This window comes from Bombus vosnesenskii, unplaced genomic scaffold (assembly GCF_011952255.1).
Source record: "Bombus vosnesenskii isolate JDL3184/JDL3185 unplaced genomic scaffold, Bvos_JDL3184-5_v1.1 scf7180000013444, whole genome shotgun sequence".
In the NCBI taxonomy this organism is placed as follows: domain Eukaryota; kingdom Metazoa; phylum Arthropoda; class Insecta; order Hymenoptera; family Apidae; genus Bombus; species Bombus vosnesenskii.
In genome coordinates, this window is record NW_022883055.1 from 951,230 (window position 1) to 976,466 (window position 25,237).

The following is a 25,237-nucleotide window of genomic DNA, read 5'->3' on the forward strand; positions in this document are numbered from 1 at the left end:
ATATGCATGAGGATAGTGTAAAAAAAAAAGATAAAAAAAGATTCATCGATAAAATTTATCGTTAAAACACAGGTCAAAATGTCGATACTTTTTTGTCTTAATTTCAATTTTCGAGAAGCAAACTAAACTCCACTAAAATCAATTCTTGAATTTTATCGAACACCCCTAGAAGCTGCTTTCGCGATTCGTTTTCGTTTCGTTGCTCGTAATATTTTGGTACAATAAAAAAAAAAAAAAAGAAAAAGAAAAGCAAATACGCACAATACGCGAATGTTACCAAGCTTTACGGGAGAAATTTATATTTTAAATCGATAATAATTTTTCCGAAAGCTGGCACCAAGTAGGAGGGAAAAAGTAAATGGCAGACGTGAGAGATCGATCGCAACGAATTTTGGACAATTATAGCATAGAGCAAAATTCGAATGTTGATCGTTCGAGTTCTCGGCAAATGGAAATCGAAACGTTTGCCCATTTAGTCGATTTCGAGCTTCGGCGAGTAAGCTAGCAAATAGGCCTCCATGTCTCCAATTTTGTCCAGGTGTTGTCGGCGAATATGTCGCAACCAGTGAGCCTTCCGTTTACATCGCTGAGGACAGAACGGACATTGAAACTGAGGTTCCTTGCCGCATTCCCAATGAACGTGCCGCTGTAACGAATCCTTCCTCATGTACGATCTTCCGCATCTACTACAGCCAAATTGTCCTGGTGGCTTCTTGCCAACGTAGTTGTAGGCCTTTGGTATCTTCAACTCGGCGAATGGTAGCCCCTGTTCCTGGATCTTCCATGCTTGAACGGGCAGATCGGCGTTCTCCTCGATAGCTTTGTTCCCGGTCGTGTCATCTGGAATCGGGAAAAGAAAAAAAGAACTTTAGATCTATCCTGTGTTTCGCGCCACGTCTCTGCACCACTGTAACCGAGCACACATTTAGTACAATACATACTGTGTTCGAAGCAACCTGATAATCGCTGCGTTTCGATCGGCTTAGTCTCAACAAGCCAGCTTGTAACCTGGCGAAACGTAGCCTTCCTTGCGTAATATGCGCATATAACGTGCAATGTTCATCGAATACGAGGGAAACTTTTATTCCCTTTGCGTAACTTTACGCGCGTTAGCTTGCGTTGCCACCGATCGAATGCACACAATCGATGTCACGTTGTACCACGTCGGATTATTTTTTAGCAAACGATCGTTCGCAAACAAATAGAATAGGAGAACGTACTTCTCTGGAGAGTCGGTAAACAATCCAATTTTCGATTATCTACGTCTAATGGAGGAATAAATCGCACAACGGACGTACGAATACAGCACGAAACAGACGGAGAAATGACCTTCTTAGGATTAGTTACAATAAATACAACACTACTTTTGTCCACACTTTTTCATCACTCTTCAACTTTACATCGTTTGAAGGGCATGCCAAGCATACGATACAATAGTTTACACGAATTCGATGACGAAGACGAGATCGAAGAGATCGTGGAATTACGTTGCAATTTTCGATACACACACTCTTTCCGCTACTTCCAGACGTTTACTTGTACTTTATATTCGACGATAAAGCAATCTTCTCACTATCATTGGTTTTTAGAACGCAGTTGACTCGTTTCTTCTGACCAGCTTCAGGATGTTGCGTGGCAAGATGTCGAAGAACGTTTCCCTTTTGATGAGACCGATAATCACAAAAGGCGCAACGAAATTTCTTGTCTGTGCCGCACGTGCTTCGATGATTGCAGCAAGATTTCGACGATTTAAAATATTTGAAGCATTTTGGACACTGGTATGGCGTCACTTGGACCACTGCGAGTTTCCAGCGAACCGCGCCACCTGAAAAATCAAATATGGATATACTACTATTCCTCTCTCGGCTCGTATTAGCTACTAGTGATCTACACGATTGACTCGTTCATCAAAACGATATATACTGTACCGCACACGATCGAACCACTGTTCAATGTTTATTCCTGAACGAAGACAATACGTACATATCTATATATTATTTCATTACAAAATATATCCACACCTACACGACGAAGAAAGGAGGAACAAATGATACATCGAGAGAACATGATGAAAAGTTAAATTATCAAAGAAAGCATGATTCGTATATATTGTCATTTATTCGAGGCGTACATTGCACTGTTGTAGGAAAGAGCAACTATAACGCTTCAATTTTATCGTCTTTCCTACAATACTTTAAGAGTAACAACAACAACAACAACGATATACTGATTCGTAACAAAATTAAATCTGGAACGATTTTGTATCTTGCGTTTTGCAGCATACGTTTCTACAAGCTTTATCCGCGCGCAAGTACTATAAGAGAAGAAATCACTGCATAAACTTAACTCACGGGCTTGCAAACTTATATTCGATTCTTTGGTGAGATTAGATAATCTCATAAGAATAAGGCAGCGCAAATATCTAATAGAAGAAAATGGCCAATTAACGATCAGCGATTCGTTGGAATTTTCTGTTCAAACTGGATGGCATTCGTAATAACCGATTTGTACCGATTACGAAGCACGTGGATATTGTTCCTGCGTGCTTTCTTGCCCTTTTCTTTCTTTCCGCTTCTTTTTCTGTCTCCTGGTCGAATTATTACATACCGTTTCTCAATGATAGATCAAACACGACGATCGATTAAACTGGGATACAACGTGAAACAAAATGTAAGAGCGTTGTTGGCATCTTTCGAAAGGCAGCATATAGAGTTGAAAGTTTGCAAGATTGTTTTGTTAATCCAATGTCTGTAAATCCAATGAGAATCTCATAACATTGGAAGAATATTATGCAACCTCTTTTGATGTTCCAGCAATCTGTCTCGTCTGTAAAACTTTTTTGGGCATAGGTCGCAATTATATTTCGGCTCCTCGACGTGCAGTTTCCAATGTGCCGTCAAGTTATGCTTATATTTGAACCAACCATGACATATTTTACACTGATATTTCGGTGCTTGTCCACACTCGACTCGTAAATGCCGCTTCAAGCAAGACATTCTCATATAGGAACGATTGCAATTTGTACATTTGTACGTTAACTGTCCACGTGTCATTCGACTGGATTGGAAGATGCTTCGGTTTCTTGAATTGGTTGCTAGTACCGGTTGCTGTACCTCGATCGTATTTTCATTCTTTGGATAAAGTTGCAGCCAATAACCTGAAACGGAAAGGAACGATGTAGATAATGTTCTGGCTGATCGTTGATATCACGAACTTTCGACACAAAATACAGAATAACACCTTCGCCTAGGAAACAACCAAATGAAACTTACACAAGGAAGTTGCGACAGAAACGGTGTTGATTGGAAGTTGTTGGCTAGCGAGTTAGAAATAAAAACAAACAAAATATATAACGTGTCGTGTAAAAAATAAGAAGCACGTTGGAAAATGTAATTTTTATTCATTTTAAGGAAATGATCAAATTCCGCAAATGAATAACCGAAACAGAGCAAATTCTTGCAAATTTCAATGCGTCTTAAAGTTCATATCTATGAAAGAACAAACATAAAATAAGCTCTATCTCATAACACTTATCGCTGATGTCGTTAACGACAATAATATAATACAAACGAAACTTTCCGCTACCTTGTCAATTATGAATCATGCAAACACATTTATCGTCATATTCTTTCTTCGTCTTTGTTATAGCGTTGAATTGTAACCTTTGATAGAAAGTAATTGCAACCATATATTATTCGATATTCTTCAAATACTAGTAACGATATTCGATGTTCATACAGTTTCGATTAAAATGGAAACCAATAAAACGAACAAAAATCGTAAATGTGAAATCTCGAATTGGCAATTCGAGAGCAGTTAATACGTCTTAAAACGCAAACTCGTGATCGGTGGTAACGAATGAAAGAATAGGCGTGGAAACCGTTAACGGCCGTAACTTCTCTTTTCACGCATCCGGTTCTCCAGTTTCGCCTGTCAAGCCGACCTCTCTTCGCGTTCAAAGTTGCTCGATTTCTTCACGTCCGCCACGTGAACGTTATAGTGTCTCAATAAACTGTGTTTGTGCTTGAATTTCGCGTGGCATATTACACACTCGAACTGAGCCTCCTTTCCGCACTCGAGTCTCTTGTGCCGCTGCAACGATATCACCCTCCTGTACTGTCTGCCGCAGGTGTCGCAAGGATACGTCTCGAAACCGATGGGTAGCCGGTACCAACACGCTGAAAACAGAAATCCTTGGTTAGCCGAATGTCTGTTGGGAAATTATCTTCTCGACAGCGGCAGATTCGGTGCTTCGTCACCGAAATATTTTCTTCCGTCATAGACCGGAGGACGGTTGAATTTTCGTTTCGCTTGCTAATCGTTAACGTAAAAAAAACGCTAAAACATGGAGGTATAGGAGAGTAGAATAACACTTACGCTCTTTAGAAAATAACCCGCAACAAAGATTATTTTTTTTATTAATAATATTAATAATAATAATAATAATAATAATAATAATAATAATTAATAATAATAATAATAATAATGTTAATAATAAAATTAACTGGAGATAATCGTAATAGATATTCGTAATCCGACAGATAAATCTTTCCAAAAAGAGAGTTTAAAGTGCTAAATATCGGAACGAGTATTCGAGAGAGACGACTTGCATTCTTTCCTCGTTAATGCATTGTTCATCTGTAACAGAACTGAAACAAGGAACATCAAAGACACGAGTAACATGCGAAAGGTACCCGTCTCCTTGAAATGTCCAGCGGTTATAAAAGTCGGATACATTGCGGAATTAGTCGCGATTGGTTGGTCGATTGGTCCCCGTATAAAGCACGCCAAACGCAAAGTCATCTCGAACTTAACAACGGAAAGTACAAGGGGAAATTGGGTAGAACGAGTATATCCTAGGTTAATTCGCCAAGCAGGTCGATGCGAGCATCCGTAAATACTGATATCAAAAATACTGGACTTCGTTTAGAAAAGTTCTCCCAACGAATCCTTTTCTTTTTCCCATTCTTTGCAAATGTATGTATACTTCTCCACCTCTGCCACTTTCTACCATACGCATGTACGAATGTTTATATAAAAATGGGAAAACGTTACTACTTATAAGGCTAGGAATATATACTTGTACGTAGAAGGACAAACGAGTCGATCTCGATAAAACGAAGGAATGTTCAAGTGAGGGAATGTTCGAGTAGTTTACATCTTCCGACGAAAGCGTTTTTCCGCCTGAATAAAAGTCACAAACCGCGTGGGTAATTCATAGAAAGAATAGCGCAGAGATCGACCCTTTTGTTCGCTTGAGCAAATTTAGTCGATCCTTTCGCTGAATTAAGATTAAGAGGAGCAAGTTTCTCCGCATTGGTAAATTCGTCTAAAAAGTATAATAATTCCTAAAGATTATAATGTCGATTGTCCCGTCTGCGATTTTTCGTAACGTGTTTAATCCTAACGAGTTTACGCAGTATCAAATTGGACGTCCGTTAATGATAACGATTATCGTTATTATATTGTTATTTAAGTATTTCGCTGATACTGAGCGATTACGATTGCTTGTCAAACCAGGCATTCTAAATGCGATTACGATTCACAGAGATTCGTAGCGATCTGAAAAGAAAAAAAAATATATGGTATGACGTTATGATTCCTACGACTCATCGTCATCTATATCTTTCACTTTGCCACTAGATTTCATTTCGTTTGTTGCACGCGCTATAGTCAAAGTATACATTGCACAAAGCTATCGCGCGTCGTATTCGAACGAAGGGCAAAGTTGAAAGATTTGGTACTTTTATTATCGTCTATCGTAAATCTAAGTGTTTTCAGGTAACCGATTTTCCGGAGATAAATGCTCGCGATAAATACACGATCGCTTTACGCCTAAGATTACTTTTATACATATCGAGCGCACATGCGCTTATACATGTACGTGTATACATACATATATCTATATATATATTTTCCTTTTTCAGTTTTGTCAAAGGCACTATCATCGCTTATCCCTATTACATCGAAGTGATATATAATTTCATGTGTACTATCTCTTCAGTTCCATTTACCTTACGTACCTTGTAATGTTTTAACATGAAAGTATTTAACTTAGTATCTAAACACAAAAATGTCTAAAATATATATGAAAGTACAAGAAAATGTACGTACACGACTCTAAGATAACAAATTCCAAAAGTGGTAACACGATCGTCAATGTAATTTCGACGTTGATCGGTCGATGAGAGAAAGCGGCTATCCTAATCTTTTACGTGCGAGATAAATGTCGTTTGACAATGTTATTTTCACTTTACGATATCGTAAGAGCCGAAAGTACCACGAGTAGTCGTACGTTTTTAAAATAAATTATTACTTGACATTTCGTGGATAACGTATTAAAGTTTGCGCCGATTGTAGTACGATCTTCGTAAGTACTCGATATACATAAAATAAACGATAAAGTAAACACCAGTTCGACCTTCGTTTGGCAATGGAAAATGCGGGGAAACGAAAAAAAAGAAAAAAAAAAGGAAGAAAGAAAGAAGAAAGAAACGAAAGGCACAATCGGTAATTCTAAGAAACGGTTTTTACAGGATAAAAGTAAAAAGAAACTTTAAATAACGATAGATAAATTGAAATTATGTACAGGTATAGAATCAAAATATAATAAATCCTTGTATTGAGGTAACAAACTCGGGATAAAGAAAATCGAACGATTCCTTTTACTATTTACGTCGTCAGCTATTTACAACGCCTGAATGCAATTAACTCTAGATGAGAAACAAAACGAAGGAAAAAAGGGAAATAGTGCAAAATTAACCCGATAAGGTACGAGAAGGAAGATAGGTCGAATCGAAACAAGTGAAGCAGAAAAGTGCACGTGTACGTGTTCCGATTTCTAGGACGATCGTGTAAATCCAACAAAATTCGTAACTTCGATTTAGATTCTAGGCGCTTTCGTCGTAGTCGATTTTTTGATGGTGACGCTTGTAGTGTACCGTCAAATTGCCACGTTGCCTGGCCTTGTAAGGGCATATAGGGCACTGAAAACCCGGCGGCTTGCCTCCGCATTCGACCATTTCATGACGACGCATCGTGCTTTTCCATCTATAACCCTTTCCGCAAAATTGGCACCGAAACTTTCGTTGTTGCTCGTGCGGAACGCCCATATATACAACACTAAGATCACAAGGCTGCGGCAATACCTCGAACGAGTCAGGAAATACCACCTCACGGGTAGACGTACGCGTACCATCACCATTGTCGTTTCCGCTATCGTAGCTGTTACTGTCCCAAGTGTTGCTGGCGCGTCTGCTCGCCAAAACTACACCGCCTCTCGTCGTGGTTGCAGTGGTTGATGTCGAAGGGCGACCTCTCTTACTGGTTTGCTGTTGCTGTGGTTGTTGCTGATGGTGCTGGTGCTGCTGCTGCTGCTGCTTGCAATCCGATCGTAATAACGACAGCAATGCAACCATTCCTGCAACAGGTCCCGACGCCAAGCGAGACGCGAGATCGTGGTAAAAGGTTATTCGACTAAGTTAAAAGAAAATCAACGAGAAACAAAAACGCAAATTATGACGGACGGTCGTAGGTGACGAGAAGGATAGTGTGGTAAAATGGATATCAAGGATGTCGAGTTTCTTCTCGTTCGATGCACGAATAGTTATGCGGCAAGAGAGATCAGTGAGATTAAACCCGTAACCAACCCAACACATAACGTATCAGCCAATAGCCCCGAGAAATAAGTGCGCCCAGTGGTAAAATTTTGTCGTGTTTACGTGAATAGGCGTGAGGTTTTCGAGGGAGAGAAAAAAGACGGAGAGACAGGTTTGCTCGTCACAACTACGTAGCAAATCTATATAGAATGACGGTGAGCTTACGTTTGCCCGATATTTACTTAATATAGATCGTTGCTTGATCGTAACGATCCGCGCTCGATCGTGTCTCTCCATCTCTTCCTCAACCTCGTTCATTGATGAAAAGATGCCAATTTCCAACCCTCCACAATAAAATAATCAAACAGAATGCTTCGCTCATCGTAAAATAATCTGCTTTCGTACATATATATTGGAAACTATATCTGTTAATGTACAATATGAAATATGTACTTTGTTGTAATCAATGAGTTTATACATTGTATACGTATATGTACGTGTATCTCCTTTTGAAACACGTACGAGTATTCTTGGGAGAGAAGATAAAGACAGGCGAATCGTTTTAATTTTGAAATGCAAGCAATCGCTACACATTTACGTAGTCTACGCTTGGAAAGTAACCTTTTTTCGACCACTGGGACGATTCGGTGACGTTACAACCGCTAAGCGACGCTTACACAAAATGTGCTACGCGATTTCCTGAAACAAAAACATGCATCGACAAGTTTAACGGCAGCTGTGATAAATCCGTGTTCAATGAATATGTCTCAGAAGGAACGATACTTATCGTTGTTCCAAATGCAAAAATCTTATCGATGCAATTTACCTGTAAAATCAAACGAACGATTAGCAATTTCTTTAAACGTTACGGTGTTGTCACACGTGATACAAAACTAATGGCAAGGATAACGAATATACAAAATAAATAATTAGACAGTTGTAAAGAACGCACACGTAATTATCCATGCGCTTTATTCTTATAATATTGGAATTATAAGGGTCGATTATAGTCAGGAAGCGATACGAATATTTTTTATTCGCATCGATCATATAACATTTTTGTACGCGCGAGAATTCTTTTTATCTTCTACCGGAGTATTGACGCGTTTTTCGTGATACATCCTGGACAGAGAAAATAGACATCACGCGATTCTAACTTATTTATTTACATAGCTGTTGAGCAATTTCCTATGCTTGTGTGCCACGTGAGAGTCCAAATTGAATTTCCGCTTTGAGCTGAAGCGACAGTAGGGACAGTGGAATTGTGGAAGCATGCCGCATTCGAGTTTCAAGTGCCGGTACAGAGAAGAGGCGTTCGAATAGACCTTCTGGCATTTTCCACAAGGGTACTTCCTTCGCGGCTTATTCGTTGTCCTAGTCGAACAGTGTAGCCAGAAATCTGTGAAAAACCATTGCGTCAGCCAGATTATATATCCGCTGTGAAAGAGAGGTGACATTTAGATTTAAAAAAAGAAAAACACTTTCGCGATTTTCGATTTTTTACGGGAGGTGATCGAGTAAATTTGCGAATAACGAGACAGCTAAAACAGAAAAATAAAGATTAGAGATAAAGGTTAAAAGAATGTGAGACGCGTTCAACGCGAAAAAGAATATTAAATGTCACACCTACTACGATAAGCTAAATAAATTGATTGGCTCCAATCCACATAAATAATCAAAAGGAAAGAGATACGAAAGAGCGAGACATCCCCGTGAGAAGTGATCTGAAAAAAGAATGGAAAATCATCTTGACAACTGCCACTACGCGGCACAGCGTACTTGTTGTTCGTCCGTAAAGAGAGCTTAGTATCGATGTAATCGTAACGCAGTAGCCTTTTGTATCAGAATATAATGCAACATTTATTTCTATAAAAAGATATCCGAAGTAACAAGAGAAATGGACACGCAGGAACGGTGCGCGCGGCTGCGTCCATTTAGTTATTTTACAAGTGTCGCAAATATCAACGGGTCTTGGGATACGAGGCGAATCAATTGTTAACATTGTAAAGCATTTTGTAGTGAATCTGTCGGATGAATTCGCCGTTTCCGGATGTTAGGAGAACAGGCCAACATTCCGGGCTCTCTCGCACGTGCCGATGCAAGGACTTCCTCCATTTGTACGATTTCGAGCAGGCCAAACAGGTGTTCCATTCTGAAAAAGAAACGCGTTCGTTTCGTCAGTGATACGCTCGAACAGATTTCACCGCAAAATACGCATGGACGTGCTCTAAAATCTCGCGGCTGGTGCTGAGGTCGATCGTTCCTTTACAGAAACCAAAGCAATCGCGCGATTGCGATTACGTTCTATTAGGTGTGTTTCGTGTGCAGAGTGGCTCGATGCAGGCAGAATTAGAGCCAAGAGCCAAGAGATTCGAGCGAGTTCGTTACAAACACCGATCGTTTTTCCGTTATAAACAACGACGTTATCGTGTCCAACGTCGCAATCCTTCGGACGATATGTCAGCCTCTTGCTCGAACGTGTACCGGCAATTTGTATTTGTCCTTAATCGATCGATTCAAAAATTCTCTTTTCGTCTTCGCTCGGCAGCTAATTTCTGCTATTTATTTACAAAGATGTGTGTGCATGCTATCGAGAAAAATTTACATTATATTACAAACGATCTCCCTTTCTCTCTCTCTCTCTCTCTCTCTCTCTCTCTCGTCAAGAAAAAGAGAAAAACGCGCAATGAGAGATATGCACGCGAAAAGGATTACCTCTTACAGAGGAACGATTACCAGCAACGCGAATATCCAATCTGATGACAAAGTTTATCGGTACAATAGTATCGAATTAAACTGGCGACGTTTCTTTGAATCAGCGAAAGTGTCCAGTCGCGTTGCAGTAGCTGCGCGGTTTCACATCTAACAGTTTCAGTGATCGAATACATTTGTATTTGCTGAACTCGCGCGTCCCATCGCGATCTCATCTCTCGAACAACTTTCCGTTTCAATCGTGTTTTTTGCGCATGTTCCGACGAACTACACACTAGGAATCTGGTCCTTTTCGGACAATAGAGACACTGCGTATGCACCTATAATGTACACGTACCCAAAATTCTTGCACGCGTGTGATCGATTCCCGGTTAGACTTAGATAATCTGCAAGAAAAAAGAAAGAAATCACAAACTTCGGTTAGTCCAAGTCGAAGAACCAGTTGAACGATCGTTCTTTTCGGCAAACGCTCGGAGTAAATACCTGTTACCGTAATCATTATCGACAAATACATCTACGACTGTCTTGCCGTTCATCGATGGGTCAAAGAGAGCATTATCGCGCGCGTATGTGTTGTGTGCGTGCAGCTGTCTAACAACTGACGGCATCTTTGACCGGATCAACCCTATATCGACGAAAAATAACGACCACGATGGCGCCACGGCAAAGAGGAAAGCGCAGTGTAATTCGGTTGCGTATAATTCGGTTCAGGCCCTACGAACATCTCGATAATTTCACATTGATTGTACTGCACCTCGTCGGCGAGATCAAACGAGAAACGAGTGGTTGTTTCGATGACACTTTATTGACTGCTCTTTACCTCGAAATGTACGTCCGCGCGATATAAGTATTGGGTTGGCAACTAAGTGATTGCGAATTTTGCCAATACCACGTAATAATAAAATCCCCAATCACTTATTTGCCAACACAATATATACGTTAACCCCTTAACCTACGACTTACGTTCGAGAATTTTGGTCCGAAAAGGTAAACAAGTTATTATACATTATATTATATATTATATTTGGCTCGATCATCGTGTTACGGGCTATGCCTGTAGCTGTAGGTTAAGGGGTTAACTACGTTATACTTTGATCGGAAACGTTTTAATTGAAACGATTGAGCCGAACCGATGTCACGCTTCTTCCTTGTTGTCGGATTTAGTGATTCGATCGATAAAACTGTCGTGGCGCTCAACGAACGCGTAACGTTTTTCATATATATATATATATATGTATGACGTCATATATGCATTACGGTCGCTGTGCTGATCCGACCGAGTAGCGATCATCGCGAATGACGTTCGTTCAGTTCGTTGTAGCTTTGTCGTTGTAGACGAAAGAAGATACGGTATGGAAGAAAAAATGTTTATTCTCGAGGGACGATCCAGTCCATTCGGAGATTAGGTCGCTTCAAATTCTAGCCATACAGCCGTGTTCCTTCTTCAGATGGTTGACCAGATTGAACTTCATAGGCATGATGCTGTGGCAAAAGGGACACGTGTACAAAACTCTGCCGCATTCCTCTCGGACGTGCCGATTTAGAGCCATTCTCGATCTGTACGTTTTCTTGCATTCGCAGCACGTGTGGAAACCTGAAAGGAAGGAAGAGAGATATCTTTGAGTATAACACGTTTCGTTCAATGCCACTTTTCACGAATAAGCTGTCGCTCCACAAAAGCATCAGCAAAGCGTACTACTTCCTTTCTTTCTCCCTTCGCTTTAGCTTCCTCTTTCGTCGAGCCGTTTCGTTTTCGTGCACTTTCTTCTTTCGGTTCGATTCGAACTCTTTTTTGTTAATTTCGACGATATCGTCGAACCAAGTTCTCAACAACAATCAAGTTTTCAACAGTAGGATTCCGATATGTTCTCCTACATCCCACGAATCGACATTCACGATCGACACTCAACGTATACATACATAGATGACACAGCGTATCTAAATATCAACGTTCACATAGATTTCTACGTTTTTATCATCTTTATATATATATATATATATAATTGTAGTTATATATATAGATGTTGCATTTATTAAGGAACATACATATTCTATTCGTTGAACGAGTAATAAATAACGATCGTTACGAATGAATATAGCAGGGTATGCACGCTCCGTCGCACTTTTATTCGTGGAGAAATATTTGCAGATCATCGAAAAGCAAAGTTCGCTCCGACCAACGAGAACTCGGAAGTAAGATTGTTGTTTGGTCAAAAACATTGATCCATCAACATCGTACGGATAAATTATCTCGGAAATCGAACAATCTCGTCATCCGGCGCGGTGTCAATGTAACTTTCGACCCTGAGCCCTCAGGAGACTCGATCGGTGCACTCGTCGCCTTTTAACGCGACAATCTTGCCCGTGTTTTACTTGCAAATGACGAACAAGACTGTTCCTAAGATTCATCACGCAAGGACAGTGAGGACAGCGGTAAGGCTTCTTCCCACACTCCTCTCGCTCGTGGCGCACCAAGCTTTTCTTCCACTTGAACGCCTTGTCGCAGGAACCACAAGGATAGACGATAGCTGAAACACGTAAAACGAATTACTCGTTATTACGGATCCTGGCAGAAATCGTGTCGTCCTTTGTTTCTGTCGTCAAACGATCTCTCCAGTCTCTCTATTCATAATCTGTTCCCTTAATATGACCGTCGAGGAAAAAGGGGGAAAAAGAGAGAGAGAGAGAAAGAGAAAAAGAAAAGAGAAAGGTCGATACAAGGAGAAAAGCTCTCGTCGTCGCATCGGTTGCCTAAAAAATACAGTTTCTCCGATCGTTTACGATACTCTTCTGTTTCTTTATTTTTGGTATTACGAAAATACATGCATTTACGAGTAGCGGGGATTAGGTGTCAAGTTGGCGACGACGGCGTCATTCGTGCGATCCAGTGCTCGACGCGGAGCAACGCAGTTCGAGCCGATGCTTTATCCTTAATTATATAATTTTAATTTTTCTTAAGTCTAAGCGGTGTAAAATCAGTCACGCGTTTGCATAACGAACAGCTGGCGAAAATTACAGTGTGTATTGTGTGTGTGTGCTGTGTGTGTGTATGTGTGTTTGGTTGTCCTCGGAACGTGGCTTGTACCGTTTCCGAGAATAAATACGAGACGTATTGGAGGAACGAGTGAAACGATGTAAATATTATATATAACGATCGAAGCAACATTAGATGGAAAATAAGGTTTTCGTATTTGGAACACAGTCGAGACTAGCGATGATGTACAAGAAGAAGATTTAATCCTCTCGATAAAGTTTAGTACGTAAGGTCGATCAACGGGACGATTTCCGTACAACAGGAAACACCACGCAAACTGCGCATTTTTCATCATTTTTCGAAGAAAGAACAAAATGAACGGCGATTACGATCGGCCGACGAACGCATGCAATCTTTGAATCAGGATCAAATGTATACACCTGCCAGACGTTCCTAGCATTCCCGATGAGATAGTCCGTGTTCTTCTTTGTTGAAAACGAAGTGCGTGCGCTGATCGAATCGTAACCACGTCCGCTATTTACTTCTTGCCGCCGATCGATTTCGATCGATTAATCGTAGATCGTAAGTTGCAACGCAAAGAAACGATTATAGATGGTTATACGTAGCGTTGTTCGAGAGGTCCGAAGAAAACGAATCGTGGAGATTGAGGTGTCGTTGGTAGTGGGGAAAGCGCGAAAGATGTGGAAAGCACGGAAGACTCGAAAAGCAAATTACGGACGTGACTCTGATACGAATCGGTGATGCGAAGCGAGAACAAACAATAAGAATCAAAGTATGCGCGTTCCGCTATACACCGGTTGTTTCGTCGTCGATTCGAAAACCGTTTCCGCTAGAGGAGCAGGTAGGCACCAGGATGCTTCGACGCGAATTAAGGCAATCGGATACCGCGTAGGGGAGACGCGGATCGGAAAACGCTCGAAGCGGAAGGTTCAGGTGTTCGGTGACGTGACCTTGAAGTGTTGTTCGGCCTGATGGGCGTGTAGAATGAAGGCCTTGAACGCAGCGAATGGACACAAGGGACACTTGAACTGAGGTGGTTCGCACTTGTGCTTCAAATAGTTGCTCCACATCTTGTAGAACTTGCTGCACATTGTGCACGTATAGCCGAGAACCTGGTCGCCCATGTACATCTTCCGGTAGGCTGAAAGCAGAGGGACCAAGTTAGTAATAGCCGAGTTACGGAGACGTACGGAGGAAAGAAAGAGGGCCGGCTTCTTCGATCGAATCGCGTCCCCTATCAAATCTGAAAGATGGTAATCCGCGATTCGTCACGGTAATGGTGACGGTAACGGGCGTCGTTGCGTCGATCGTCGCGCAAATTATTCTTCGCGAATGACTCGATTCGATCGGCAGAATGAATCTGTGGGCATAGATAGGAAACCGGAGGTTAGAAATCGTCAACATAGAACGCATTTCTGCGGAATCGGTTTATTACAGAAATCAAGTAATCGTGGCTCGAACGCAAGCGTGATTGCAAAATTCGGATAAATCAATCACTGCGAAGCTTAAGTCACTATGTGCAACCAATTATCAAAATCAAGGACTGCTGTCCCACGTCTTTCGCATTGTTACTCGATCGTTGTTATCTCGCTCTAGGTCGCCTGTTATCGCCTCGTCGTCACGTACAAACTCGAGACCACCCATCGGAAGCTTCGACTTAATAAAAAAAAACCGTTATACGTAGTACTTGTTGCAGAACGAGTAGATGCTTCGTTGCATCTATCGCAGTCATTAGTGCTCGATCTATCCGTAGGGTCGAGAAAAATTGAATAACAATACTTACAAGTTGCTTTCTTACGTATGGAAATATTTTTGTACATAAATATTTACGCGTGCAAAAAGTAAAAAAAGAACTATGTTTGTAAATAGTATGATACACAGTGGCTTATCGCAGGTATTCGGGCTGCCTTGAAACATTAGCGGTCTTAACGTGTAATCACGCACAAATCGGACGTCGTTGTCGTCGTCTGACATGGAAGAAAATTTATTTCGTGTAATAGGACGAAAAATCCATAACTCGAAGAGATAAACTGTCGGGGTTGGTTACATTCGTGCGGTCGAGGCGATAAGAATTTTCTTAAAAATATCCTTCGTAACGAGCAAGCATCGGGTATGTTGTTCAATTCGTGCATCGATCTTCGTAGACAGGCGAACGAACTGCAATTCAATTGCAAACGTTGCTGTGATGTCTCTTTTTGTGATTCTCCATACACCATTTGTGAGGACTTTCATAGGGGCAGGCATCGCACGCCAATTTCGGTTTGGCATTGACGCATTCGAACTTTAGGTGTCTCCAGAGCGACCTGTGAACCGCGTACGCCTTGCCGCACTCCACGCAAACGAAATTTCTCTCTCGAATATCCGAATTGCCAGCTTGACGATGTTGTTGTTGTAGTTGTTGTTGTCGTTGCTGCTGCTGTTGTTGCCAATCGTTCCTTCGAGCGAGTTGGTTTTCTGGCTCGAACGCAAAGATGGTTTTGTAAGGCCATAATAACGCTGAAACAACAACAGCACATATTGGTTAATGCGATCGATCGATCACGAACCTCGCGAAATGATACGTAACAATTTCTCATCGAACACACAGATAACACGCATCGTTGACATTCGAGAAATTTCCTTTCTCACTGTTACGTTGACACGACTTCATTCCATACGAAGAAGCCTGGAAATAACCTTCGCCATATACTTGAATTCCATCGCGCATTTTTCAACTCACTATTAAAGGAAACGCGAGAAACAAAACAAACATTGTTGGGATCGATGTACATACGTACATACTACACATACGTAGTTGCTTTTCAGCAAACGCTGATACGTTCAAGGGGACGACCATGTTTATGGTACGCTGGTAAAACCTATAGAATCGTTTATTGTGTCCACGGACGAGTTAACAAAGAACATTTGTCACTTATTTCGATAAACGATGTTATAATATTTATAACGTTGATAAAAATCAATTCACGCGAGAATTTTGTTGATCGCGTTTAACTCGAATCCTTCTTCTCGAACAACGAATACAAATAGCGAACACAAACGGAAACCGTAAAGCGAAAAACGAAGGTTTAACGGCACGCGTTAATTAATAATGCGCGCTTACCATATTATTCGCTCTTCATACGATACGACAACGATCACGACAGCATAATCGACGGTCTCTATAAACGAAGAAATCAAACGACGATAAACGTTTGCTTCGGGCGTAATACTGATTCCTTACAAAATCATTCTAAAACTCTCTAAAACTATCTAAAACTCTGTGAAACTCTGTGAATCTCTCTGAAACTCTCTATAACATACGAGAGTGTGAGACTATACTGATTTTCGTTATAGATACAAATACTTTTGCTTATGAATAATATTACGATACGTGTATAGTCACCGATACGACGATGTACATGCAAAGTACATCTTGCGTACGAATCACGTAACCGCCGGAAATTTTTATTTTCTTTCGTGCTACGACATAGTCTATAGTTGGTAAATCGACTTTGATAGGCCTTTCGAATTCCACGATGGAAAAAATAAACAAGTAGCCGCGAACGGTCTACGACTATTGCTTCGGTTCGTTCGAGTCACTCGTACGATGAAAAGTCTTCATATGCCTTCTCACGCAGAATGAATAATTGCTACGAAAGTTGCATAGGTCGCAACGAAACTTTAACACGCCGGTATCGTGAACATTTCGCACGTGTCTCTCCATGTTCGCCTTATATGTGCTCTTGTACGGGCAGAAGGAACAAGCGAATTGCGAATTTCTGGGATTCATCTTGCATCCAAATTGCACGTGCCTCCTCAACAAGTTCTTCAAGGGAAAGACCTTCTTGCAGAAACCGCACATGTGCCTCTTGTGACTGTTCAACAGGGACTGTGTCACAGCGGAAATCTTAAACTTATCGAATTCCGGAGGAAGTTGGAGACCATCGACGGAGCCGTAGTCAGTCACGTAACCTTGTACGTTCCAAACGCCTGAAACAAAGCAAAAGAACAAGGATGAAGCAGAGTTCGTGAATATGCCTCGAGGACGTCGTTGTTCTCTTCGGATCGAGCGAACTCGTACGACGCCGCATCGAAATCTCGTTCAACGAATAAAACGCACCACGAGCATCCTTCGATCGCCTCTCAAACTCTCAACGAAGTGTCGTACACCGTAATTCCTGCTTGTGATGTAAAGCTTACGCTTAACCAAGGGCCAAGGAATAACCAGAATTCAGCATACGTGCACTAACGTTATGAAAGAGAAGAAGATTGCGGACCGCTGTAACGTTCGTTTAATCTTGCAACGATACTCGCAGCGAAGCTTACAGAGAGAAACACGTTAAAATGTAGGATCGTTGGACGTGCGCATGTTTATTAAATAATTGAAAAATAATATACTTGTTAAATAATTGAAAGAGAAGAGTGAAAAGGAAAGAGTTTCGTATCGATGTACCATTGTTGACGCAGTCATTCCACCTCAATGATCTTACGGTCGTTCGAATTCGAACGTTTCTCAATTCTCAACGTCCGCCTTGGCGAAAAGAAGATCCTTCGGAATTCTTCTGGAAGCGCGCGATCGGTCGGAGAAGCGACGGAAAAGACGACGAACAAAGGTAAAATTACGCTAAGCCGGAAGTCGCGAATGCACGTGTCTCATGTGCCTGAAGAGTATGTCCTTCCTGCTGGTTCTGTAGTCGCACAATTTGCAGCAGAACATCGGTGGTAATCCGCAACCAGTGCTCAAGTGACGCTGAAGGCTTGCCTTCCAGGTGTAACCTTTGCCGCATTTCGGACAGACAAAGACAGGTTTGCCGGACTGGTCCGGCGTCAGCGAGTCGTCCAACTGTTGGCCCGACAAGCCACCCCCTAAAAACCAAAAGCGTTCGGGTTAGAAATGATGCCCCTTCCTCGTTTTCTCATCAAATCCAATCAACATCGAAGTGGTTGCAACGCTTCGAAATGAGAGCGCGACCGTCTGAAAAAAAATGCGATACGATCACGTAAGCTTCGATCTATGCACGGCGTCTCACCGATTTCAAATTCACCGAATGGCAGAGAAAAGGAAATGGATGGCGAACGGTGGACGCCGAATACCAGTGAAACGTGACGATAACTAATCGCATTCGCTAAGGGAGGACATCGAGTCCGTACTAACCATTACGTGAAAGTACGAAAATGTTCATAAACGATACGTTTATTACAGATCATGACAGCGTCAACAACAACAACAACAACAACAATTTATTCATAAAATTCGTTCGATTTCAAATCACATCGTTTGAATTTTCTCTCACAAAGGAGATACACACCGATCTCGAATTCGTAACAAAAAGTAACATGGACATCGTGGAACGCTAATAGATCTCCTGCATTGACTCGCAAGCTGTGTGTTCGCGCAGCACATGGTACTTAAGTAGAGTGGGTATTCTAGCTCTGTGCGTGCAATAAGGGCAAGGATAAAGTGGTTCCATTTGGCAGAAAAAATTCATATGTTTCCGCAAACTCCTCCAGTCGCTGTACTTCTTTGCACACTTCAAACAGAGAAGTTCGTCCTTGCAACGCTTCCAAATATCGAGTGGCAGCTGATCGCAAAAAAACGGACCTTTGGCTGAAACAGCATCGGAAAGTTGCATCAGTGAAGTGACCTTTCGCTTGAAAAGAAAGAAAGGAAAAGAAAAAGAAAGTGCGACATCGACATCTTTCGATGTCAGGGACGACACAGATGCGGATTTTCAAATTGTATATTGTAAATAAGTGGAATGAAGAAAGACGCGAATGAAAAAGTACCCGGCAATGATTTCATATAATTCCTTTCTCTTATTTCCTTCCTTTTCCCTTTCTTTGTACTGCTCGATGATTACAGGAAAAGACGTTTAGAAGCACGTGTTCCGAATTTCTCGTAAAGGAGCGTTACACTTTGATGCGCCAGTGTGAAAGGAAAGCGTCATACGAGATATGTAAACCGTGTATATTTATTATTCTCATGCAACGCCTTATACAACAACAAATTTTTCTTTTTCGGATTGTGTTTGTCGATATCATGGTGTCGAGATAAAGTAAAAGTCGATGCAGATTTGGACCTCATTGGATACATCAATTTAGATACATGAGCGTTTTGCCACTTACTATTACTCGTCTTTAACGTCATTACTGAGAAAAATAATAGCAAACGTGGGACAAACAATTCTCACAGCCCAATCATTACCAAACACGAGTTAACGGAAATAATTAACAATTTTTAGCTGCTTTAATTTAACACAATTTGACAATTACGATACAACCTAGTGTAAACCACCATTTCCTGTTTCAACTTCCAATTCTGCTATATATCGTTATAAAATTCCCTCAATATATATTTCGAATATATACCCTAACTTTTTTTTGAAGCACAGTCTTAAAAATTTAATATTAACATAATAATATGATGATATAATAATAATGATAATGATAATAATCGTGTTGTAAGCAATATTCGTAGTAATAGTACCAGTAGCAGTAATTATAGCAATAATAGAAGTAATAGTGATAATAGTAATAATAACAATAATAATAATAATAAAAGTAATAATCATAGTAAAAAAGAATAAAATAATTCAACACCATCAAAGTGTATCTAATCCAAAGTTACACTTTAGAAAGATACACAATATTCGTCCGTGTATCACTTGACGAACCAAAGTACCGTAGAATGAATACATGGCGTTCCCCTAGCTCAAGTGTACGAATACCGAACCGGTAGTTCGATAATCTTTTGAACGAGGCTACATATGACACACTATAAGATAACTATAAGAAAATCAAAATCAATGACGAGAAGACATCGTGTTCGTGTCAAGCTGTGCTTTCGTACCCGTAAAATATTTCCAAATTACAACGAAGCGTATCACTGTTTTGTACCTTGATACATCATTGATCTAACTATAAAACATTTGTCAAAGAAAAGGTACATAACCATCGCGAACATCGTGATAATAGCATGCTTATGATCTCAAACTTTTAGAAAAAATCTTTTTTTGCGTCTCATTTATATATTATACATGTATATATATATATATTTTTTTTTTAATAGTCGATAGTTTATCAAAAGGATGTATACTATTTAAGCCGTGGACAGATACTTATATTCATAAACAACGGACATGCGACGTGTTGAACAGTTTCTACGAAGATTTTCTGAGTTTCTCTCTTTCTTTTATGTACGTGCACAGAACAATTTCAAATACTGAAATCACAGCAACGACTACATGTTGTTTTCACTTAAATTCTACTTTATAGACTAAATTACGTAACACAATGAAAAATCGTAATTCGTAAGCGATCTTGAAAACCAGCAAGTTCTTAGAGAACATTCTTCTTGGACAAAAAAAAAAAAAAAAAAGAAAAAAAAAGAAAAAAAGAAAAGTTCCTTTCCGATAGAAACGTTTTATGTTTTCTTAGGCGATTTCTTAGGGTTGCCTTGACGTGAAAATATCACATTCAGGAACCTGATCATCGATCTGAAAAAATCAGTTGGCAAAATATTCTGTCAGAAAACGATGATCTACCGACTATTTGATACTCCTAAACGTAATCGATAATTTAATGCTTGTTTCCGAAACGGGTGTCTTCATACTCCCGAATCTTCGGACTTTTTTTGCTTCCGCACGGCACATGTTCATCGGTTGACACTCTTAGGGAAATTAATCATCGTTGTTACTGTCGTGGAAGGTTTTTAAATGTCTGATCAGACTGCAACGTTGTGTGAACATGCTGTGGCAAACGAAACAGCAAAATTTCCTTTTCACGCCGCACGCGTATTGGATGTGACGATCGAGATTCCCTTTGGTGGCGTAGGATCTTTTGCAACGCGTACACTTCCATTTGCCCCCGTTATTCCTTCTTTTACCGCAAACTGTCCTACGATGACGATTAAGGGTGAATATGTGAGTGTATCCTTTGCCGCAGTTCGAGCATATGTAAGGCTTGTCCGTTTCTGGTACCCAATGTTGAGAAGCCCGGTATCCAATCTCCTCGAAGATATCCTTCGAATTCAGGCTTAATGGATCGGCGGCATCGTTGTGGACATCGACCGGCGCCGGACACTTTAGGTACATTTCGTCACCCAGTACTTCTGACAAAAAAAAACAAATAAATTTCACACGTTAAGGCGAGAGGAAACGTAAAAGTTTGAAGGAGAGAAGAAAGTTTATCGAACCGAAGAGTAGTCGACAGTGAGAGAATAATGTACCGAAAGAAAACAAGTTTAAGCATTCTTCGCGATTAGAGAGGTACGTGTCCCGAATACAAAAATTACAGATATGAAAGGTGTTATAGAAAATAAAAGAAGATTAATTAGGGAATGACGTTTCTTCCTTGACTTTCTTATTCTCATTTTCACCCTCGCTTTTGCTTTCACTCGCGCTCTCACTCCCACTTTCACTGCAACTACGAGAAGGGAAGAAGAGACAAAGAAGAGACCAGTAACGATTTTGCTTATTCTTTTCGCACGTACATTTCAAACAACGATGAGAAACGGTAACGATCGAACGGTCAATTAAAGATCTTCAAGACGAGATTGATCGGTAATAATTATTGTATACATACTTGTACATCGAAATGAGACGCAGGACGAATATCCTCGATAGGTGTCGGCATCGATTAGGACGAGCAAGAACATATTGTGATCGATTTCTATTTCTTCCGTGTTACATAAAGAAAATAAATTATCGGAGAATATAAACTCGAGGGTATTCTACAAACATAGAAGGCGAACGCTAAATTTGCAAACGGGAACTTTTTCTTTTTAAATTATTGTGTGCGTGCACGTGTGGTTTACACGTTCAATCTTCGAGTGGGAGACGAGCGGTTGTTACGAAAAATGCTTGAAAATTGTCGGAAAATTGTATTATTATATTTATTATCTCTGTTAGACACTTGATGTCACATCAAACTATTATCGACGCTCTAGGAGACAAGTTAAAACGGGCTTTGATAATATACCATTAAAAACAAACAACACCGACTACGTTAAATGCGTTCAGCCAAAATCTGTTAAGAGACTCGAACCATCAAACACGGTGCAATTTGCAGGCGTTTATGCGTATTTCGATAATCCTTAGCGCAATATCTTCGAATTCGAGGATGCAGTTCGGTGGCCACTTGTCATGGTTGTCTCTTCGATGATGTAACGTCAGCAGGTCGGGCTTTGAGCCAATCTTCGATTGTAATGTTGAGCCAGATTCACGATAATGCCATCTTCTTCGCGTGAATACGGTTTCTTCACTGACGGATTAAGGCATCTTCCGAATGCAGGACGACTTTGCTATCGACGAACAAATTCACTCGCTCACTCTCTCACTCTCATTCTCTCTTTCTCTCTCTCCCTCTCTCTCTCTCTCTCTCTCTTCCTCTGTCTGACTGACTGAAACCGAATGGTTGAACGCGAACAATCGACGGATGGATTAGCTTCGCAAGACCTAGAGGAACATAAAGAGTAAAGTTGTGTTAATCGCGAAACAGAAATATCGGAACAATCAACGTAGCACCATCGGGGACCAGAGTTTCATTGCTAACTTGGAAGAATCGATTCATCGATCCATCGATCCTCCCAAGGACAATGTTTCTCACTCCCTGCTCGTTGATGCCGCTGTCGCGAAAAAATTCTAGCAGTTATAACAAAAGGATATGGAAGGAAACGGACGTTCTTGGAACGTGGGCAAAGGCAAACACAAGGAACAACCTACCTTCCGAAGGATTCGAACGGAGGTGGATCTTGTGGATACGCGGGATTGTTGCTATGGAAAGGAAGAGACGAGAATTTTCTAAGTGATTTGAACGGCACTCCCGTAAATTGTAAGATTGACTGCCATTTAAAACTAGAATCGAATGTTGTAGCTGCTCTACAACAGAAAACAATGAATCTTTAGTATTATAGCATGTACAAATTGTTGCGTCGCGAATATTTAGCGGTTCGCGACATTGAAAGTGAACTGCATGATAGCGTGCAAGTACAATTTAGCGATTGAATTTCGACGTGCTCTGTTCGAGGGTTTGAATAATGTAATTTTTAGGTTTCGCCTCCTTGACAACGTCGATCTTATGAATCGCGGTCACGTGTCGTTGCAGGCTCGTCTTCTGAGTGAAACTGTAGCTGCAGTAGTAACAGGGAAACTGCCGTTTTCCTCCGCATTCCCATTTCATGTGCCTCCTCAAGTTGCACAGCATCGTGTATGCTCGACCGCATTGCTGACAGATGAACGGAGACCTCACGAAATCTGTCAAATGCAAAGAAAAATACTACCGTCAGAAAGTTTCATCGAACAGGCGGGCAACCGGACAATTCGTATATCGAGAAGCTATCGATTTTCTGACATGGATGGAAGTTTCTAATCGACCAGTAAACGTGTCACGAGTGCTCCGTCTTCGAGTGAATTCCCAGCCATCGATAGAAGCGGAGCATTTGTTCGTCGATTACTACAACGAAACGTCCAAATTAATTGCCAGTCTCTGTCAAAAGATAAACAGACGGAGAGAAAGGGTGAGGAAAAAGTATGCCGACCGCGATTCGATCGTTTACATCTGTTCTTCGAAGACCAAGAGAAATCTGTATCGTGAAACTGGCATTAATTTTCGTTGGCGCGTTGTGTCCGTGAAATGTGAACTATACAGAAACCGGGAAACGGTTATTGTAAAACGGTTTTTTAGTTGGGACGCGCGTGCATTTAAGTTCAAACGAATAGTTACGATTACGGTTTTCACTTTTCCTACGTGTCAAATGAATCAACGACCAAACGAACACGACTGGTGGATAATCGTTTATTTAATTCTACATGGAGAGAGCCACTGAAAACGTTAGGAGAGCGCGAAACGCGTCTTCGAGTGAATCTTCGTGGATCGTGTTTATCGTCTGTTTTATTTGTGCAGCTTGAAAGTAGTTCTTCTTCGGGAAGTGAAACGAAGATCTGCGTTCTTCACTGATGACCGGCAAACGATATCTTCCAATCGATGAAGTATCAGTGACAATGACCTAATTGTGGAGACCTGAAAAAAAGAAAACGTTCGAAATTTTATGAAAACGCTCGAACTTTATTACATGGCCCACAAAGTCCGACGAATTCGATCGCGCGAACAAATTTTGCTTCGAATCCGAACGAAAGAATGCGGCGTGGCTGTGGTTGCCGAATCACGTGAACGAGTAACGCCGTTGACGAATGTGCACGATACGTGGGAAGCAATGGTAGATAAAGACGAAGCTTCTCGCGAACGTTCGCTTGTTTTCAACCGATTTATTGTTTTTCTTTTACCGTTTAATCAGACAAACGTTACATGAACTAAGATTCTTGACAAGAATCGCGTTGCTTGTATCAAAAAGGTATCTTACTATGAAAGTAACGGTAACGAACGAAGACGTTGAGAAATATACGGCATTTAACCGTACGCGGATCTCATCCACGTCTTGCGCGGCGGGACAAAGATGTTGTGCGCGTTTAGCATATGTTGTCTTAGCTTTCCATTCTGCGTGTATCTCGCCGGGCATAGGTTACAGGCAAAATGCTTCTGCCCACCGCATTCGAATCTCAAATGTTTCACCAGATTGTGCCTCATTTGATACGACCTGCCGCATTGGTGACAGGTGAACGCTTCCACGTTCCTCAAGCATCCGTTTCTGGATCCCCAAGCGGTGATTTGCGTCTCTGTAAAATAATGAAAAGAAAGCGTCAAGTAGGATCTATCGGGGTGCTTTTGAAGTCCTTGAACTTTTAAAAAAAACAGTCAACGTAAGGTGCCCTCTCTCTCTCTCTCTCTACAAAGTAGCTAGCAGTCTCCTGTTTCTCGGTCGCTGCTCTCGCCAGAAACGGCTCTCTTACTTGGACGATTAAAGAAAATCAAGCTGTCTCGTGCGCAACGTTTATTTTAATATCGTTCGTATAATAAGGACCTTACAGTATATCTGTCTTTGGTTGTTTACCTCGTC

The 25,237-nt window shown here is 41.0% G+C and overlaps 4 protein-coding genes and 1 pseudogene across 6 annotated transcripts; all 5 read right to left on the reverse strand.

Moving 5' to 3' along the window:
* Positions 1–2,076: 2,076 nt before the first annotated feature.
* On the reverse strand, positions 2,077–4,053 carry LOC117238241 (zinc finger protein 568-like). Its single transcript, XM_033503003.1, has 2 exons — positions 3,897–4,053; positions 2,077–3,157 (listed from the first exon to the last, which is right to left on the reverse strand). The coding sequence occupies exons 1-2, from the start codon at positions 3,910–3,912 to the stop codon at positions 2,769–2,771; spliced, it is 405 nt and encodes a 134-aa protein (XP_033358894.1). The 5' UTR covers positions 3,913–4,053; the 3' UTR covers positions 2,077–2,768.
* A 2,419-nt stretch (positions 4,054–6,472) lies between these two features.
* Positions 6,473–8,297, reverse strand: LOC117238238 (longitudinals lacking protein, isoforms F/I/K/T-like). The gene is made up of 2 exons (XM_033502998.1): positions 8,220–8,297; positions 6,473–7,420 (listed from the first exon to the last, which is right to left on the reverse strand). The coding sequence occupies exon 2, from the start codon at positions 7,416–7,418 to the stop codon at positions 6,891–6,893; it is 528 nt and encodes a 175-aa protein (XP_033358889.1). The 5' UTR covers positions 7,419–7,420; positions 8,220–8,297; the 3' UTR covers positions 6,473–6,890.
* Positions 8,298–9,003: 706 nt separating this feature from the next.
* LOC117238178 lies at positions 9,004–14,375 on the reverse strand (annotated as a pseudogene).
* A 342-nt stretch (positions 14,376–14,717) lies between these two features.
* Positions 14,718–16,837, reverse strand: LOC117238245 (longitudinals lacking protein, isoforms F/I/K/T-like). Its single transcript, XM_033503005.1, has 2 exons — positions 15,891–16,837; positions 14,718–15,801 (listed from the first exon to the last, which is right to left on the reverse strand). Exons 1-2 carry the CDS (start codon positions 15,910–15,912, stop codon positions 15,470–15,472), a joined length of 354 nt encoding a protein of 117 aa, XP_033358896.1. The 5' UTR covers positions 15,913–16,837; the 3' UTR covers positions 14,718–15,469.
* A 3,694-nt stretch (positions 16,838–20,531) lies between these two features.
* On the reverse strand, positions 20,532–23,274 carry LOC117238239 (oocyte zinc finger protein XlCOF6-like). Of its 3 annotated transcripts, XM_033503001.1 has the most exons (3): positions 21,868–23,274; positions 21,264–21,391; positions 21,075–21,180 (listed from the first exon to the last, which is right to left on the reverse strand). In XM_033503001.1, exons 1-3 carry the CDS (start codon positions 21,938–21,940, stop codon positions 21,166–21,168), a joined length of 216 nt encoding a protein of 71 aa, XP_033358892.1. In that variant the 5' UTR covers positions 21,941–23,274; the 3' UTR covers positions 21,075–21,165. The 3 variants fall into 3 exon arrangements, with proteins under 3 accessions (XP_033358891.1, XP_033358890.1, XP_033358892.1); XM_033503000.1 differs by having other exon boundaries at positions 20,532–21,391; XM_033502999.1 differs by having other exon boundaries at positions 20,532–21,394.
* Positions 23,275–25,237: the final 1,963 nt, after the last annotated feature.

What these genes read in the sequence shown, in the direction of transcription:
- LOC117238238 (XM_033502998.1), bottom strand. Translation starts at nt 7,418, where the DNA reads ATGGTTGCATTGCTGTCGTTATTACGATCGGATTGCAAGCAGCAGCAG.
- LOC117238239 (XM_033502999.1), bottom strand. Translation starts at nt 21,940, where the DNA reads ATGTTCTTGCTCGTCCTAATCGATGCCGACACCTATCGAGGATATTCG. An exon ending in CGTCTCATTTCGATGTACAA is followed by an intron (nt 21,395 to 21,867) that starts GTATGTATACAA and finishes TTTTTTTGTCAG; the next exon opens with AAGTACTGGGTGACGAAATG.
- LOC117238245 (XM_033503005.1), bottom strand. Translation starts at nt 15,912, where the DNA reads ATGTCAACGATGCGTGTTATCT. An exon ending in GTCAACGATGCGTGTTATCT is followed by an intron (nt 15,802 to 15,890) that starts GTGTGTTCGATG and finishes TTGTTGTTTCAG; the next exon opens with CGTTATTATGGCCTTACAAA.